Genomic DNA, 19,357 nt, shown 5'->3' with positions numbered 1-19,357 from the left:
TAGCATGAAATGCATTTTATTTTGATATTTTAGTACATATATTATTACAATATATTATTATGCCCAGGCCCTATCATACTTCCTTATGCCCAACTGCTCCCCCCTTTTGCTTTTCTTCTTTCCCAGAAATAGATTACAGCCTGAGATTTCATAACCTATATAGCTTATTGCTTTTATTGCATATGCACACTATTTAATCCTATATTCCATGTATGGAAGCAAACGTGAATCATTTGTCAGTCTTGGACGTCTCTTAGTATAATGATTTCTGATTTTATCTATTTTCCTTCAAAATGTCCTAATTTCATTCTTCTTTACAGCTGAATGAACTAATGAGTAGATGCTTCTCAATGTGAGAAATACAAAAGGCAAATCAATATGTGAAAAGTGTTCAGCATTCTTATCCAGCAGGGAAATTAAAATTACAACTGCTTTGGGCTTGTATTTTACCTGACTCAGAGTCACCATCATAAAAGAAAAAAAAAATGCTCTGCAGAAATTTTGACTACCTATGCTTTGCTCCTGTCTTATGTTAGGATTTCTTTCTCTTGGGCTTTTCTTTCTTTCTTTCTTTCTTTCTTTCTTTCTTTCTTTCTTTCTTTCTTTCTTTCTTTCTTTCTTTCTCTCTTTCTTCTTTCTATCTTTCTTCCTTATTTCCTCCTTCTCCCCTCTTTCTTTCTTCATTTCTTTGTTTCTTCTTTCTCTTTCTTGAGACTACACTTTACTATGCATTCTACATCAGCCTCAAACGCTTGTCTCAACCTTCCATGTGTGCCACTGACGGTATTACTACCATGTTGACTTCCCCTGAGAACATTAAGTAAATATAACCATTCTGAATGGAAGTTGCCCAAAAGGTAGTCATATGTGCTTCTTAAATTTGTATATTTTTGTTGACATATATCAAAAACAATGGGCAAAATCATATTTACATTCATGAACACAAGAATGCAGATATTCTTGAAGAAAGGGGTTGTGGTGAGAGAAAATGAGAATGTGGTTCTAGAAAACATGAACTCTACAATAAGACAAGTAAGAAGGTGGTAGCAGTGAGCATCCTGCTCAGGAAATCTTTAAGCAACACAGAGACTGTGAGTAGTTATATAAGTGAGCAAGGGGATTTTACAGGAAGATGGGGGAGCTGGGAGGAAAATTGAGATGGGTCTAAAGAAGAAATATTGAAAGCAAGGCCCAGTTGTGGAGAAAAATGCTTATTTAATATCTCAGTAATTGATATGGTGAATTTCTGAAAAGTAATCTTTCCATAACTTGGTATTTTAAAATTCATAGTTGCGTTTTCCAATGGGAATCATTCAACATGCCCATTCATGTGTGATTTACTCTCCCCCCCCCCCTTTTTCAAAATTAGATTTTATGTATAAATCAACAAGTTTTCTGTTACAAGGGTCAAAGGGGAGCCAAACCACATGCTGAATCCAGTAGAAATAGACCATTTAGACATTATTCAATTGCTTTCTGTGGCAGGCTTCTCTAAATTGTGTGATGCTGAAGAAAATTCAGTGTGAAAGTGAAAAATGTCTATTTCTAAAGGAAGGGCTCATCTAAAGTGCCATATTTTTGTTACTAAAAATAATTTCCACTTATCTACTTTTAAGGCAAAGTATGAACATTGATTTTCAATTCTTCAGGCTTGCTTCGGTATGGTTCAGATAATACCAAACTGTAAACGCATGCTTCTGTCTTTGTAAGCTAGGTATTTTAAAGATCTTAGCCATTTATCTCTGTAAAAGGCTGTTATTAATTGATCTAATTGCACATAAAAAGGTAATTTTTATACAGCATTAGTTTGGCACACAAAGACAAAAGAAAATGATGCCAGGCAAGCATCTATCTGTCTCTAATGTTTTACCATGTAACCCTGGCTGGCCTAAATGATAGGCCAAAGCGGGAGCTATGTCTCCTATTCATTCCAGGAGTAACCATAAAATTTTAATACATTTATTTATTTGTGGGATGGAGGTTACTGGGGCACACCTGTGAAAATCAGAGGACAATCTTCAAATGTCCACTATCTCCTAATACAATATGAGTTCTAGGGATCGAACTCGAGTTGTCAGGCTTGGGAGCAAAACTATTACTCACTGACTCATCTTGCCAGTCTTATAAAACACTGATATTAGTAACTATTTATTAAATCCACCTGATTTTCTGACAACTACATGTCTTTTTCAAATATTGTTTGAAAAAAATGGAAAGGGAGTATTTGAATTCAGAGTGGCAATATAACAAAGGAACAGAATCATTAACTTAGAATTATTAACTTTATTTTTATTATCATTGAAAAATGAAATTTTATTATCACTGAAAAATATTATCAGACAGTTAGCATAACCTTCAACTTTATTACATAGAGTGACATATACATATATGTATATATATGTTTTATTTTATTATAGTCTACCTATAATATGTCTATTGTTAACATATTAGGATATGTTTAACATGCATTAATATAAGCATATGCATATTAAATATGTTCATTTGGTCTAATAGAACCAGTATAATACAAAGTTATAAAAGTTTGTTGGTTGTTTATTGGATGACAATAATAAATATTTTTCATATGCAAATGTTATATTTCTGAAATGAGAAAAAAGTCCTGCTTGAAAATAGTAAAAAACTACACAATACTAAGGCACTATAAATCATGTGCTGGTATATGCAAGTTAACAATAAAACATGAACTCACCTAAGCATAGAAATTAGGAATTCAACGAGAGCATACAAATTCTTTATTCTACTCAGTCTGTACATTAGTATTCATATCTCTGTACTGGGCATGTTTCCAGGAAGATGTCATCTCTGTTTATATCAAAACCTCATGCATAAAATATTTATTTTAACAAAAGTAGTATGAGGTACTCCCCCAGTGACAGAACATTCTTCTGACATGCATGAAGCCCTAGCTAGGTTCGTTCTCAAGCATTGGGATAACAAACAACAACAAAACAACAATAAACCAAATATTTCTAGGTTCCCATAATCCATTTAATCTGTCTATTCATCTTGGTTTGACAGGCATCTCATTGTGAGGAAGTAAATTTATATTCATAGAAAGATAATTAAAGAGAAATGGCAGACAGAGATAAGAAGAGCTGAGCTATTCAAGCCAAAATACATACTTTAATATTTCTGTATTTTCAAATTTCACTATTTTGCAAAGGTAGGATTATGAAGGAGATTTCAGGATATATATCTATTTTATTATTAACACTTAGAGTATGTCACCTGTTGATACAGATAATGAAATAATCATTTTAAAATAACCTTGTCCAACATAATTTTTATTCTATCCAGAAATTTGCATGTGAGAATAAATTTATTTTCAAGAGTGACCAGGAGGCTGGGAAAGAGTAGCTGTCAGAATGATTGATAAGTCCTCGAGATCAATTATGGATTAACAGCCATGAACACATTTTTCATCAACTGTTGTATAACCCTCTGGGCACTGGAAGATACATTATTTGGATTCAGTGTTCATTACATAAAGTAATTATAAGCTATGGAATATTTTCAGTTTGACTCTTTAGTTATTTAATCACAAGATATCCTGTCAAATAATAATGTTGGTGTATAGTTTGCAATTGAAATTAATATCTTTGTATATTAATTGAGGGACACATATTGAGTCGTATTTTAGTACCTGAAATAATGAGTGTGTGAATATAAGTTATAAAACATATACATATATTTAAGATAAAATACTTTTATTATTATTTATTTCCTAAACCAAGAATTTCAGGACTAATGTTGATAGTAATAATAGATAGGAGAAAGCAGAGTCTAAGTGATAATTTCTAAACCACTGACTACATTCTGTCAGGATATATTTAAGGGAATCTAAAGAGACCAACATTAAGTACCACTTGTCTGGTCAGCCACTACTACACTTTTGATAAATCTTATTTTTTTCTTGCAATAAATTATGAGTTAATTGTTTTCTAGTTTCTCTGCCACAGAGGAATTTAGTATGTTTACACTAAAACTGAAAAGACAATGTTAAGTTCATAACTAGAATTAAAGCCCTTTATTATTCATCCTCTTGCCCTCTGAGACACTTCAGAACTAATTCTCTCCACAAATGATTCATCAACCCGTGCTACTGTGGCACAAAGCTTTCCTTCTTTACGTGTTTCTCATGCACTTGAATTATTCACAGCAATCAAGTATGTGTGTTCTGTACTATGCCATCAAACAGATGATGTTCTCACATCTGCAAGCTTTTCATCATGTTTTTAATCATTTTTATTTGTTTTCAGAAAACGTCTTATTTATTCTAGGCTGCCCTTGCACTCCAAATGGGATTCAAACTCTCATTAACCTCCTCAGTACTCAGTGTATACTCTGTCCTTTGTAGTGACCAGGTTTTGTGGACTTCATGGTGTGTTTTGAAAATCCAACTGAGTGATTCATAAATGCTCACTCATAAAGTGCTTTTTAATCCTGTCTTACAGATTTCTTCTGAATATATTTTTTATTCAAACATTTTTTATTTGGTACTAGTTTTGCAATTAAATTTTGAATTTTATGTCATTTACTATAGGTAGGAAGTGTTGTTCAGTTCCACTGCAAAAAGGGACACCTGCTTCAAGGATCTACAACAAGAACTTGCCTTCCTGACTTGACATGGAGTGGAATTCAACCTGAGTGCATACGTAAGAACTGTATATTTACATGGCATGTGTCATGGATCTAAGTTCATACACACATTTTTCTTCCAACAGCAGAAACTAATTTGTGTCTGTATAAGATACATATAAAATTATTTTCATCTAATGCATAACATATTCCATTTTTATCATTTCAATCTTGCATCAAAATCCCTTGGCTATTAAAAAGCAGTGTTTCCAAAGTGACCAGGTCTTAGGAGGTACAATTTTGTTCTTTCGGTGAAATTTTTTTATTGTGATGTGAGTTTGTTCATATGGTGTTTTAAGTGATGAAAACTTTCTTTTTTATTGGATAGTTTATGCATTTACATTTCAAATGTTACCCCTTTAGACAGTTTTCCCCTCTCCAATCCCCCTTCTCCTGCTTCAATGAGGGTGCTTCCCCTCCCACCAACCCATTCTTACCTCAACAATCTGCAATTTCCCTACACTTGGGAAAGGAGCCTTCACAGGACCAAGGGTTTTTCCTCCTATGTCAGACAATGACATCCTCTGCTGTATATGCAGTTGGAGTCACGGATTCCTCCACATTTACTTTTTGGTTGGTGCTTTAGTCTCTGTGATATCTGGGGGATCTGGTTGGTTATATTTTTTTCCCTTTGAGATTGCAAACCCCTTCAGCTCCTTCAGTCCTTTCTCTAACTCCTCAGTTGGGGTCCCTATGCCTAGTCTGAAGGTTAGCTGCAAGAATCCTCATCTGTATCACTAAGGCTCTGACAGAGCCTCTCAGGAGACATCTATATCCGATTCCTGTCAGAGAGCACTTCTTGACATCATCTCCTGGGTCTGCATTCAAACTTGAAATACTTTCAAAGATGCTACTCATTAGTGAATCATAGTGACTTTTAATCATATGTGAGGAGGTTTACAGAGAAAATAAAGCAAACCAGAATAACAAAATAAATGAAAAGAAAGAACCAGTTTTAGTGTCTCTGATGCTTAGATGTACAATTTTAAATAAATTAAGCCATTCAGACACTTATACTTCATTTCCTCTAATATTATCTTCTTTCTTCTGTTTTAAATTCTAAATCTCTTGCAAAGTATAACAACAATGAAAATATAATGTATATGAAAATACCAACAATATCAGTAATGTTTCAATTATGAAGTTAGAACATAAATCATGACTTCAATCGTTGGCTTATAATTAATTATGGCAAAATTCTTCATTAGAGAGTTCTCAGTGTAGCCTCAGTATAGAAGAATTTGAATCCAACAACATGACAGCTCTGGTAATGGATCACATTCAAAGCCCTTCTATATAAATGCAACATTCATTCACTTGATGTGATTGTCATCTCAGAGGCTTACTGAAATGCTTGCTCAAAGTCTTTAGTTCTCTTTGAACTCCGGCTGGCTGCTTCAACTCAGCTGTTCTGGCTCAAACTTCTCTCCCAGCTGACGGGTTCATTTTGGATTTTCTCAGCTCCTGACTGAACTGCACTGCTTGGTCTCAAACTAACTATAGTAATCTGTTTTCGTTTTATGGCTCCTTCTAATTCTATGGCTTCAACTGCCTCTGCTGACCTACACTGAACTGTACTCATGAATGAACTCAACTCAACTACAATGTACTCACACCTCCGACTCCCTAGTGACTGATCAAACTCCCACTGCACTGAACTGAACAGGCTGAACAGAACTGGCTCTTAATGCAAAGAAACTCCCCATACTCAGCTGCCCTCCAATTGACTATAACTTTTCAACATAGCTGCTACCTTCTACAAACTAAACTTACTCCCACTGTTCAGGATTAAAGGTGTATACTAAAGCCATGTTTATATTCCAGCCAGAGTACATAGGTTGCTGGATTAAAAAAAAAAAAAAAAAAAAAAAAAAAAAGACTTCTCTATACTTCAAGTCTATAAGATTGGGCCAGATTTCACATGGTATGATTTGTCTGGAATAAAGACACACCCTTAATTCCTACCAGTGGAGATAGAGTCAGTTTGTTGAAGGAAGTAGCCATGCTTGAGAATGATGTCTAACTGAAGGACAAAGAGACAAATCAGAAAGACATTTGACAGAATGAGTCAGAAATAAAAGATGACCAACTCACAGGAGATTAGCTGGGGAAGGGAGACTATTTAAAAGAGAATGGTAGTAAAAGGGAGAGAAGAAGCAGTTTTACAGAGACATATTTCAGGTAAAGAAATAATGAAACAGAAAATAAGGACCCAGAAGATTAGAACAGATTGCCAGAATTAGTTTTACAACAAGCAGAGCAATTGAACCAGAAGCTAAAAGAATATAGTTTGAATCAGTCAGCTTGGAAAGTAATTTTAATCCAGACCAGCTAAGTTGACCAAACTAGCCAGAGCTTAGACATGGTGAGTTTACTTAGCATTAAGACAACAATTCCATATTGAAAATAAAAGTTACATCTATAGTTCAGAATATGTTTTTTTTTTTTTTTTTTCTGACAGTTTTGGCTATTGCAACTGTAGCCAGTTACAATAAATGGAGATTCTTTGGTGAGCTATGATTATTATTTGGTTCCTTAAGTACAGCCTACCATCTCCAGTGACTGCTTTGTAATAACAATAGTCTGTGTCTATTATGAGAAGCTTAATAATGCAGAGCTGAAAACTGGGACACAAGCATATAATGTGAGCTTTTCAGAAAGCTATGGCGTGAGCACCACATGTTCAAAGCCTGTCTTGGCAACTGAGAATTAGTATCAAAATGAGAATTTAAAATGAACAATAATATAGCCACACAAACAAATATAGTAGAGTGTTTGTCTTGCATACATGAGGTCTTGGTTCCATATATATCAATGAAAGCAAAGTTCAGTGGAAACAGACCATTCTGCTATGCAAAAAATGAAATGAATTACTTTATACTGATAATTGAATAAATGTAAACTATCATTGTGTTTATTTAGTATTTAGCATAAACTGGACTGAATTAGCCATTATTCATAGCTTTTTGAATCTCTATGAGGAAATAAGTAGAAGAATACTGTTTATTAAATGAATTGTTCAAAAAGAAAAGCAACCCCAAACTAGAAGAATAAAATGATTCTTCTAGCACATAGACCAAAATATAGCCAGAGAATTCCAGAAGCTAGAAATATTAAAATATATTCCTGTATAATATATCATTAATATATGTAGATATAAAGGATGCTTGGTTGCATTTAGCTTCAAGAAATGTTTTTATCTAATATATATATATATTTATATATTAAAATATATATTTCTAGAAAATAAATAGAAAATATTATCTTGTGAAAATTTTTACTTCAGTGTCTTAACTTTTTTTTTTTTTATTGGATATTCTTTATTTTTATATTTCAAATGTTATCCACTTTTCTCCCAATCCCAATCCTTCCTCCTCCCCTTGCCTCCATGATGGTACTCCCTCTCCCAACTACCCTTTCCCACCTCAGCACCTTGGCATTCCCCTGCACTGAGAAAATGAGCCTTCACTGGACAAAATGCATCTCTTCCCATTGATGCCAGACACTGCTGTCCTCTGCTGCATATGCAATTGGAGCCATGAGTCTCTCCATCTGTGCTCTATCGTTGCTATTTTAGCTTCTGCGAGCTCTGGAGGGTTTGGTTTGTTGATAATGTTCTTCCCATGGGGTTGCAAACCTTTTCAGATTCTTAAGTCCCCTCTCTTGGTCTTTCAGTCCTTTCTCTAGCTCCTTCATTGGTGTCCCCTTGTTCAGTCCAATGTTAGTTGCAAGCATCTTCTGCATCTGTATAGCTCTGGCAGAGCCTCTGAGGAGGGATCCAAATCAGGTTCTTGCCAGGCATCACTTCTTGGCATCAACAATAGTATTTATGTTTAGTGGCTCATATGGGGTGGATCCCCAGGTGAGGCAGTCTCTGTATGATCTTTTCTTCAATACCTGCTCCTCTATTTGCCCCTTCATTTCCTCCCATCACTGTTCTTTGTAAATCTCTCAGATTGTGCTAAAATATTTATTTAGGAGGTAAATTATCAGAATCAGTTTTGTTTCTTCCCATCTCTCCCTCCTTCTCCCTCCCTCTTTCTTTCTTTCCTTCCTATAGTCTTCTTTTTTTTCTTTTAACATATCCCAGTATTATTCACACATTTTCCTAAGAAATCTCAGGATATGTTGTATATACTCACTTTGGCATATTTTATTGGTTCATTAAATTAACCTTGGAAATGTGTACTTAATACAATTAAAGTTAGGATAACTGTGTATTTTGACTATTGCCTCTAAATTCTAGTGATGTATTTAAAAAATTAACATTTTTTTCTCTGATTTTAATATAGCTCACAGTTGTAAACAGCCAGAAAGTCCTGCTCATGCAAACGTAGTAGGAATGGACCTTCCCTCCCACGGCTACACACTCATCTATACATGTCAGCCTGGATTCTTCTTAGCAGGGGGAACTGAACATAGAGTATGCAGATCTGATAACACCTGGACTGGAAAAGTTCCTGTCTGTGAAGGTAATGTTTCTTTACGGATGTTTTTAATATATTAGGACGTGCTGCTTACATCTTCCTGTAAGGAAGAATATTTGTTGGCCAAGTCAAAAATTTGAAGCTATGTAGGCATTTTTGGTTCCAGAAAAAAAAAATGGACATATTCTGCTCATTCTATGTAAAGGTAGATATTTAAAAAATGTAAAATGACATCATGATACTCTGCTGCTGGCTACTCTCTGTCCCTGGCATTGATCTTACTGCCATGGCTACCTCCTGCTGCAACTGCCTATCTAGTTCCCATAGCAGATCCCTGCCATACCAGTCCCATTCAAGGACTGCCTATCATGAGGTTGGCAGTCACAAATCCCTATAACCTGGCAAAATCAAAACTCTAGAGGCTTGTAATTTATCAGTCAGACTTATGTCAGTAAATTCTCACCTCACAAAACATCTACAAAATAAACTTAGAGCCAGTTGATAATTGATATAAACTGCCCACCTAGATAAGGCAAATTTTCCTGTAATTATCTACTATTCTTTATAAGATTGTCAGAAACCAGCTCAGTCAAACAACAGGTTCCCCAGGGCCTGAGGAAGGATTGAAAAAAAAAAGAGACAGTCAAAATTGTAACATGACTTAGGTCAGTTTAGAGGCTGAAGGGAAGCCTTCTTTATCCAGTCCTCTTTTAAGCCACTTTAATTACATGCAGAAAGATAGCATCAGCTCTGAGTCCAGGAACAAGAAAATTAATAAGCAAACAACCTGGCTGTGGAGGACAGGTGTGAAGGTCAGGGACAAAAGGGGGTCCCATGAGACAAAGAGACAGCCACACCTACATCCCCTGAGCCAGCACTGAGCTTCAAATGCAAATGTACTGCCTGGGGCTTCAATTCTAAGAGTTCAGCCCTGACCTTCAAGTGTAAAAGTAGGTTTTTCTCTAAGTAATAGATTACTGCCTTGACCAGCTTCTGATTGTCCTGGTGAAGCAAGAATTCCTGCCACCAACTGTCCAGAGGCACCAAAGATGCTCTCCACATAAGATACTCATAGCTACCTGTGTCTATTTAAAGCTACATGGATCTGGGTCATCCTTCTCTTCCCCCATCTTCCTCTTCCTCTCTTCTCTCTCCCATGTCTCTTACATCTCAAAAACTCTGCCTCCACAATCCTGTTCTATTGTCCAGTGTTGTTGCTTTATTTTGTGCCTGTTCTTACCTGCATATAGACATCAATCTACAATTCTATGACATCTTTTCAATGCTAACTTGATTCCATTTCTTTTTCTGTCCCCTTCACTTTCTTACTCTAAAATGGGCTTATTAGCACATTTTTTTCTATGTTTGTCTTAAGAAATTACCTACCTATGAATGACTTTACATAATACAAATATATTCTTTCATATATATTAAGACAGAAGTCCAAAATAAAAGAGTGAACAGGTTTTGCTATATTCTACCACGCCCAGAGACACAATCTTTCCCTACCCAATGTCGTTTATGAGGAATTACTGGCATTTTTTCACTCATAATCTCCCAGTGATTTCCGAGTTCTTCTTCATATGTGATATTTTTCTTTGCATGCTCATGGCATTTTTTACGAGAAAACTTGTTCTATATATTACTTACTATAAATTCAGTACTATGTTAACTTGATATCTCCAGTTAATTACAGCTACAGTTTACTTTTAACTAAGATCTTATCCTAATGTAGGGTGGGATTTCTAAAAGATATTATTTGATCCAGTATGGTAGGCAATGTTTCAATATATCATGTTTCATAGATTTTTTTTCTCACAAATTTTCACAGAGTTTGGGCTAGACATCTAAGTAAGAGTTCTAATTTTCACTACTTTTGACTGAGTCAGTGTAGCTTGATCCTTTCAGTAGATCTAGCTATAGTCTATACTTTTTGGTGTTTCACCAGGAAAAAAAAACTTAGTACTGATTTACTGAATTTACCAGTGAAACACACATACTTCCCATGTGAGTCAGTGAAGGATATTTTCTATACATATTATGTCAGCAGAAGCATTTTTTTTTTCACATCTGTTGAACTTTCCTCTAAGACCACATTGTTTGATGGTTCACAGTAGGTCCATATTTTATCGGTATTTTGAACAGTTTTCCTTCCCTCCTTAGGCAGAAAGCTATCCTGTGGGGGTTTGTTCCCCTTCTTAGAGTACCCACTACTTAAGTTCCTTTTTTTTACAATGTCTGCTACTAGTATTCACTTGTCCTCTTCTGTTCATCTATGTGACCTTCCCCAACTGGCCTTAATATTAATAGACAAAAATCCTTAAACATTTTTGAAAGTGTTAATATTTGTATTGTTATACTTTAGATCAGTTGTTAATAGTGTTGTCCAGTTTTTATTTTCTTTATAAACTCTTTTCCACTTGGGATTTTCTAAAGACTTTGAATTCATTTGTCTTCTCCTTTCAACTTCTCTTATGTTGTCCTTAGGAATTTTCTTAAGGACAGTGCTTTCTTCTCTGGAAATCACACCCATGTTAGCATTTCTATCACATTCTCTGTTTAGCCTTGGACTTATACATTCCAGTCTGTACTTATCTGCTTAAATCCCCCAAAGACAAATCGACTGAAATATCTCTATAAGCTTATAACGGCATTAATTTAATTGTCTAGGTTAGTAGGTTTATTTTTATATTTCCTGTCTCTGCGATATGTCTAGCTTAGGGTTTCATATTTACAAAAAAATAAAAAAATAGAAATCTTGATATCATATTGGAACCCACTGCAGTACTACAGGTTTATCAGCAATCGTTTTGTTGTATTCATTACTTTTTATTAAAACTAATATGAAAGTAGAATCCTGTTTTTCCAGAGACTGCTGTTTCAGCTTCTTCAGTTCAATATTTATTGAAATTCTGTGTTCCACTAAATATTCTTAAAAACATGACAAGATTCTATGAGCAAAAACATGTATTCTCAGCTCCACCCTTTCTGTTTCTCTCTAGCCCCACATGTGATTTTGGTGGTACATGTACTTTCTTTGGCATGTTTCAACACTTTTTATCATCCCCAATTTCTGATACACAAAGTAATATTTTAGCAAATTAAGAAATTTAAGTGTGAGATCTGTATAGATACTTTTCTTCCATTTTCTACAATAACAAATATTCGCTCCTTGGTGTCCATGATGGTATCATATTTTCATTTTAGTTTCTTCCTTTGATCAAAGATAAACTGCCTGTGAGGATGAAATAAAAGTTCTTGTCCCAAGGGGTTATGAAGGGAATAATTGCTAAAGCTGTTAATTAGAAGGTGCTTTTATTGAAATGGAAGGAATAAAGAATTTTCAAGGAAATTATGCAATGTTTCAGACTAAAAAATGATAGTGTGCCACACTGTGTATAGTATATTGACTTTCAGAAATGCTGTTTTGTTGCCACAGCTGGTTCCAAAACATTAGTGAAAGATCCTCGGCCTGCATTAGGAACACCTAGTCCAAAGCTAAGTGGTAAGTAATTGGTTGTTCTAGAAGAAAGTCATGATCTTTAAAATTGATCAATTATTTTCTCCTTACTCACTTATTTAAAACAATAATGTTTATGTTGCAAAATGATGTCTCACTCTGTTAGTTATAATTTCTATATTACATTATGTTAGCTTATTGCATAAAATATTTAATTTAATATGTCAAAATTATTAGATAGAGTTATTTGTTTAAAAATATAACTTATACATCTATCTACAGATTTTCATTTTAAAGTCATTTTATAATAACAATGGCAATGATTTCTAGATACAAAATTAAAATAGAAGACAAGACTTAAATTAAAAGGTATATATTTATACAGAGGTATATATTTGACAGAGGATAAGATCACTAACTTCTAGAACTTGTACAATTTATTTGTAATCATTTGATTTAAAAATTTAATCTTAACTATATGGCCTAGTCATTAAAAACGTTGAAATAAAATTCCAATAACTTCAATGTAATTCTCATTCTAACATTATTTACCATACTTGATATTTATTAGAGTAAATCATCAAGTATTCAGTGTATTATATGTTACTCCATTTGTCCTAACTACATCTTTTACATCATTAAGGATTATATTTCTGTTGAATACAGTTATTTTCTTCAGTCCAAATTAGAAACTTAAACCAAAGTAAAGTTCTCAAGGCTATAGATAGACTCAAATACTTATATTAGAAGAAAAGAAATCCCCAGAGTTGATGTCCTATCTCTGTTAAAAACCTATAAAGTTTAAAATATAACAGTCAAAATAAGTACAAAGATAAAAAGAAAATTATAGATGACAAAACAGAAAAATTTCTAATGAATAAAGAAACATTTTGAAAGACTTTTTAATAAAAGAGATACAATTATCACAAAACATGTTAAATACATTTAAAGGTTTTAAAAATATCAACAATTGCCAATTTTTATTTTATTTATACATTATTATAAAGTCATATTTTGTTTTGATAGATGATATCAAAACAGCTTAATAGTCATGTACTACTGTAATGTTTATAATATTTTCAAAGAAATACCAAGCCCATATTGCTCTACTGATGAGGACTGCCAAATTTTAAAGCAACATGGAAGCATCAAAGTCTCAAGAAGATTTTATTAATTGCATATTCTCCATATAATTAACAGGGTTAAGAAAGGCATTCTTCTAAGGAAGAATATTGGACTCATTGGACTTGGGGATATGAATGGAATTTGAATTTGAAATTTTAGTGAATCAAACCTAACATTAAGTAAAAATACACCAAATTCATGTCTTATTTATCATTGGTGTATTTTCTTTTCCATATTTTTTAAAGTAATGAATTACACTGAGAGATTAAAGTGTAAAATGTATTATCATTATACTATTTGTAAAATCAACATTTAATATAATTCAACACCAATTAATCATCTTAAAAAATTCTCACCCTATTAGAAAGAAAAGAAATTCAAATTCTGTAAAATCTACAAAAATTTAGATAAATCATTGGTAAGTAAGAATACACTAAGCTGTGTTATTTTCATAAACATAAATGAGACACAGTGAATAGGTCTCATAAGAATGAAAACCATCAATATGATCAAGTGAAACTCACAGTCATATAACAACGTTTTAAAACCTGGATACAGAAGTTAAAATTAATATGTACATTTAATAAAAGGGAGATAAACAAGGGCAAGGCATTTTTATTGCCCACTAGATTGTGATAGGAGATTTAGGTTATTTCCATTCCATAGCTCTTGCAAATAGAACACAAATTAACATGGCTGACAGACTCTGTGGAGTAGGATACTGAGCTCTTCGAGCTATTTCAAAGGGTGGTATAGTTAGACCACAGGGTAGATTTGTGTATGGGAATTCTACACACTGATTTCCATAGTGAATGCATCAGTTTGTAATCACCCTCAACAATATATGATGGTTTCCTTCTCCCCGTAACCCCTGTAACATTTGTTAACACTTGTTCTCCTCTTCTACAGGGAAATATACAAATTGGTTGTTCAATGCCAAATGCTCAGCCCTGAACACATATGTAAACTAACATTATATATACCTAACTGATTATATTTAGAAATACATATGTATATACAAATACATTAATATATACAATAAAACTTAATAAATAAAAAAGGCCATACATTTAAAGAAGAGAGGTCAGGTGTATATGGAATGCTTTGGAGAAAACAAAGGTAAGTGAAAAGCATTATACTTAAATTATCGTCTCTCAAATAAGCATCACTAAGAAGAATAGTGATGATTATTTTCTTCCTTCAGTTTTTAATTGATATTCACATCAGTCTTAGATGACATTTCAGAATTTTCAATGGACTCTTAAAGAACTATTTAATTTGAGAAAACCTAAAAGGTAGAAGTGTTATCACCTCACAAGCTATAATTAGGGAGAAACCACTCTGAGATTCTCCTCTCAACTGATTTTCATAGACAGGAAAAGAGAAGAATTATGGTGGAATGTTGAACTCAACAGAAGAGTCTCACTGTGCGTTCTATTCTGTTCTGTTTATGCTCATTGGAAATGATGCATCTGCAACTAAGGAAATAATTCTACCAAGTGAAGTAGCCATTACTACAAATGATTTAATCACAATAATTATTCATCTTGATATAACTGATATTTCTGGAATGGCGCCCTACCTTTTCTAAAAACTCATTAATATCTTCCCGAAATAATATTTTTTATTTACATATTAACTAGAAGTCCTCATTTATCTAAGTTTCATGAATCAAGATCATTAAATAATAGTTGATATTTTATTAAAGTTATGGTGATAGACAAGAATCATCACAACTAAGACCCAGAGAAATAAGCCATGAAAAATATCAATTGCTGATTTTCTACCACTTACCAGAAAGAGCTTTGTAAGACATCCTTTCCTTTTTCTCCTCAAATCTTGTCAATTTGTTACCATATGCTGATGAGCTTTCTAAGACAGAGGTATTTTGCTGATCACTCTTTCATACAGTTTGTAGATACACTTTTGGTATCCAAAAGTTATCCAATTAAATATGTCTTTCTTATAATATGTCATACAAGACATACATTACAATGACATTTAGGGACACAGAGTAAGTAGATGAATGACTTTTCAAAGCTTTAAAAGAAAAGCTATAGATAATTCATGATAGGAAATACATGGTTCCTGCCCCCCCCCCCCACTGCAATTATGAGCTGAGCCATTTTATCTGAATCACAGCCTCTTTCGTCCTAATCATAGCAAAAATAATAGATAACAATTACCTAAACATTTTGCATTACCTATATAATTTAAGATTCTAAATCACATATATTAATCTAATATTAATCATGAGTAAACCAAGGTTTAGAACTAAGAAATTTATGTAAGATAACAGAGTTTATCTATATAAAAGAGGGTTTTAGATACAAGCAGCATAACTCCAGGGTCTACTTGCATGTAACTTGTAATATATTCTACTGCAGTTTATTGTGTCCCATAAGAATGGGACAGTTCCAGTGAGGTACTTTGATTTCTAAAAATAGCTGTAAACCTCGAAACTGTCAATAAACGAAAGCCCTGTTCTTCTTCTATTTTTGGAATAACTACACTCAGCATTCTGTAAAAGGGACAAAAGAGACATTACCTCTAGGCTGCCTCCAGGGCCACTTGAAAGAGTAGGACAGGATTACATTTCCTCCACTGAATCTGTCTAGGACACTAGGAAAAAAGAAGGCCTCTGGAGATGTAGTCACAGGTTTGAAGGCTCAAGAAAATCATCTCATTTTCATTTTGAAAGAAAGAAATATGTTAGAGGGGAGAAAACATAAGCAAGGCATATGTTTCTTCAAGTCTAACTAAAAGCCATATAGTCTTGCTTTTTTATTATTACTGAACAATCTTAGCTTTTAAAATTGTGACTTATTCTTAGACCTTTATAATCAAATGAAGAATATGTTAAATTCTGCTCACTGGAGATGACTTATGTTCAGAGATAGATTATTCCTTCCACAGACTAAAGGATTTAATCCAGTATGGGTGATCATATGTAGAGGGTATGGTGAAATTAAAATGCACCATTTATTTAATCAATTCACAGTTCCTGATGACGTGTTTGCCCAGAATTATATATGGAAAGGCTCGTATAATTTCAAAGGGAGGAAACAGCCCATGACCTTGACCGTCACTAGCTTCAATGCCTCGACTGGCAGAGTCAACGCCACACTGAGCAACAGTGACATGGAATTGCTGTTATCAGGTACCAGATTCAAATCTAGCCAAAGTTAAGCATCCTGGCTTTGACTGGACCATGGCCTACTACTATGAGACTTGTTTTATATTCAGTTTTAAGGGAAGCTATGATTAATAGAGAAATAGGGATTTTGAAGTTTTGGCTTGGTGAGTAGATATTGATGTCTAAATATATACCAGAAATTGTGATGTTAAGGGACTTGAAGACTGTTTTTAATATAGAGAGAATTACAGATCCTGTTCTGGACTAATAGTCTCATTGGTTGAAATGCATTTATGATATTGTAAGATATATATATATATATATATGTGTGTGTGTGTGTGTGTGTGTATCTATATGTATATATATTTGTATATAGTACTCTTGTGAAATTATTTCTGATAAATTAATTTGTGGCATAAGTAAAATAAAGTTACTAAATTTGGAAATATTACAAGAAACACTGTATATTATTTTGTATTGTTCTATCATTTCATAAAGTGCATTTGTTATAACTCATTATATATTACCTTGTTATACATTTTAATATACATTACATTTTAAAATATGGAATAAACTAGAAAATCTTAATTTGAGTGAGAGATGTATTTATATTTAATTAATGATTAATTGAGCTAGCAAATGCACATACCAGTGAATTTTTTAGTAAATTATCCAAATAAATCCAGGTAAACTTAAAAAAATGCTTGAAAGTTTATAATAATTTCATTAGTATTCACTCAGTGTGATATATAGGACAAGTATAACCATTTCCCACAAATATTAAATGTTAGCATTTTTATAGTTTTTTAACTGATTTTGATCTACTATTGATCAAGTTTTGTATTCCTTTACCTTGATATTTCCAGCACAATCTTAAGGTCCTTCACTGTGAAGTAAAGCAGTAGGCAAGTCAACAAGAGTAAAATTTTAATCGATAGTCAGTCATAAAATTATTAGTCACTTCCTCACTAGATTTGTAGGTCTTTATTTTTGTTTCTTGTATTTATATCAGTACAATGTTTAACATCTTGACCTAAATTCTTAAATTTCAAGGAAGAGCTCACATGTTCTTTAACTAACTAGATATTTCCTGATAGGGCCAGAGTGTAAAAACTGCTTCTACTCCAGCCTAAAATTTATCTCATTTACCATATTTTTTTACTTGTATATCGTATTAGCAATTTCAACTCTGTTGAAAGAGTTTTAGCATAGAAACGACATATTTTGTAACTCCGGTAATACTCAAGACACATTATTGGCATCTAATTCATTGTTATAGAACACATCAAGAATTTAAATTCCTGGTTTATACCTTTTATTTTGCAGGCCTGACTACAAGAAGTCACTTAGTCAGCACTAGTATTAGGGAAGTGAAAAATGCAGATAAGATCTAACTTGTCATGTCAGCTAAGAATGGGTGCCTATTGCAGTCAAGTGCATTATGTGTGCCGTCACCATTGACTTGATATTTGCCTAGTTTCTTTGAATTTCTTAAGATATCGAATACATTATTGATAACAAAATAAGTTGTAATTAGTTATAAAAAAGTGTAAATAGCCACTTTTGTACTTTACAGGGGTCTACAAAAACCAGGAAGCTCGCCTAATGTTACAGATATATCATATTAAAGTGCCAGCGCATGCTTCTGTAAAGAAAATGAAGGAAGAAAATTGGGCCATGGATGGATTTGTAAGTATTGAGTATTTATTGGGGATTAAAATAAAAATAAAGATGTTCCCATTCTTGATATTTAATCAGAATTTCAAATATTTGCAGGTTTCTGCTGAGCCTGATGGAGCTACTTATGTATTCCAAGGATTTATTAAAGGCAAAGATTATGGACAGTTTGGACTTCAAAGACTGGGTAATTAATATATTTGATTGTTCTATTTTTATTTCCAAGTAGTTCATTTGATACTATAGACATTCTAAATTGACATTAAAATTCTGTAAATTTTGCACACTTACAATATCTTGAATTATGCATTCATTGTTAGATTCATATGGTCCGCCATTTTAACACAGTTAAAGAATAACCACATTCTTTAAAAGATTACTTCTTTATGTCAAAACTCTATACAAAGCCTAGGTTTTCATTATATCTGTCATTAACATGATAGGCTGTCTTGCCCCGAAGAAAATAAAAGAATAAAACGTGGTATAGATAATATGGAAATATTAAACTATAAATTAGTTTTGCTTCTTCTCAAAACTATACTACTTTTTAGTTTGAATATTGGGGCATTTTTTTTTTTTTACTTCTGAGATGTAGTGGCACAATGAAAACCTTTTAAAGTCTAGGGAAAAAAAAGTAACTTTAAAGAATGGGTCCCTTTGAGACCTGAGTTTTCTTAAACACACTGATTTTTCTGTGCTGTGATGTACAAGGTTGTGTAGTGTTCACTTACAATTATGTTAACATGGGCACCAAATTTACTGATCTTCTCATATTTATAAACCTATAGCTTTGGTGTATACACTCCTGAGATACTCCTATTATTTCATTCTCGTGTGACTGTATAAAAATGCATTATTATTCTAACAGCTATC

At 33.2% G+C, this 19,357-nt stretch overlaps 1 protein-coding gene across 3 annotated transcripts in view; it reads left to right on the top strand.

Annotated features, from left to right (window-relative positions):
- CSMD3 (CUB and Sushi multiple domains 3) overlaps window positions 1–19,357 on the top strand; it is a gene marked incomplete at both ends in the record, with an annotated part of 1,162,760 nt that overhangs the window by 1,137,362 nt on the left and 6,041 nt on the right. For all 3 annotated transcript variants that reach the window (XM_080909303.1, XM_080909302.1, XM_080909301.1), the window contains 6 exons: window positions 4,565–4,676; window positions 8,952–9,131; window positions 12,526–12,591; window positions 16,673–16,831; window positions 18,384–18,496; window positions 18,584–18,671. In XM_080909303.1, the coding sequence (XP_080765429.1) occupies window positions 4,565–4,676; window positions 8,952–9,131; window positions 12,526–12,591; window positions 16,673–16,831; window positions 18,384–18,496; window positions 18,584–18,671 (718 nt within the window). The remainder of the gene's footprint in view (window positions 1–4,564; window positions 4,677–8,951; window positions 9,132–12,525; window positions 12,592–16,672; window positions 16,832–18,383; window positions 18,497–18,583; window positions 18,672–19,357) is intronic.

The sequence above is a fragment of the Micromys minutus genome (genome assembly GCF_963924665.1).
Source record: "Micromys minutus genome assembly, chromosome: 33".
Taxonomy (NCBI): Eukaryota; Metazoa; Chordata; class Mammalia; order Rodentia; family Muridae; genus Micromys; species Micromys minutus.
The sequence above is the reverse complement of the archived record's forward strand: the minus strand, read 5'-3'. Positions and strand labels throughout refer to the sequence as shown.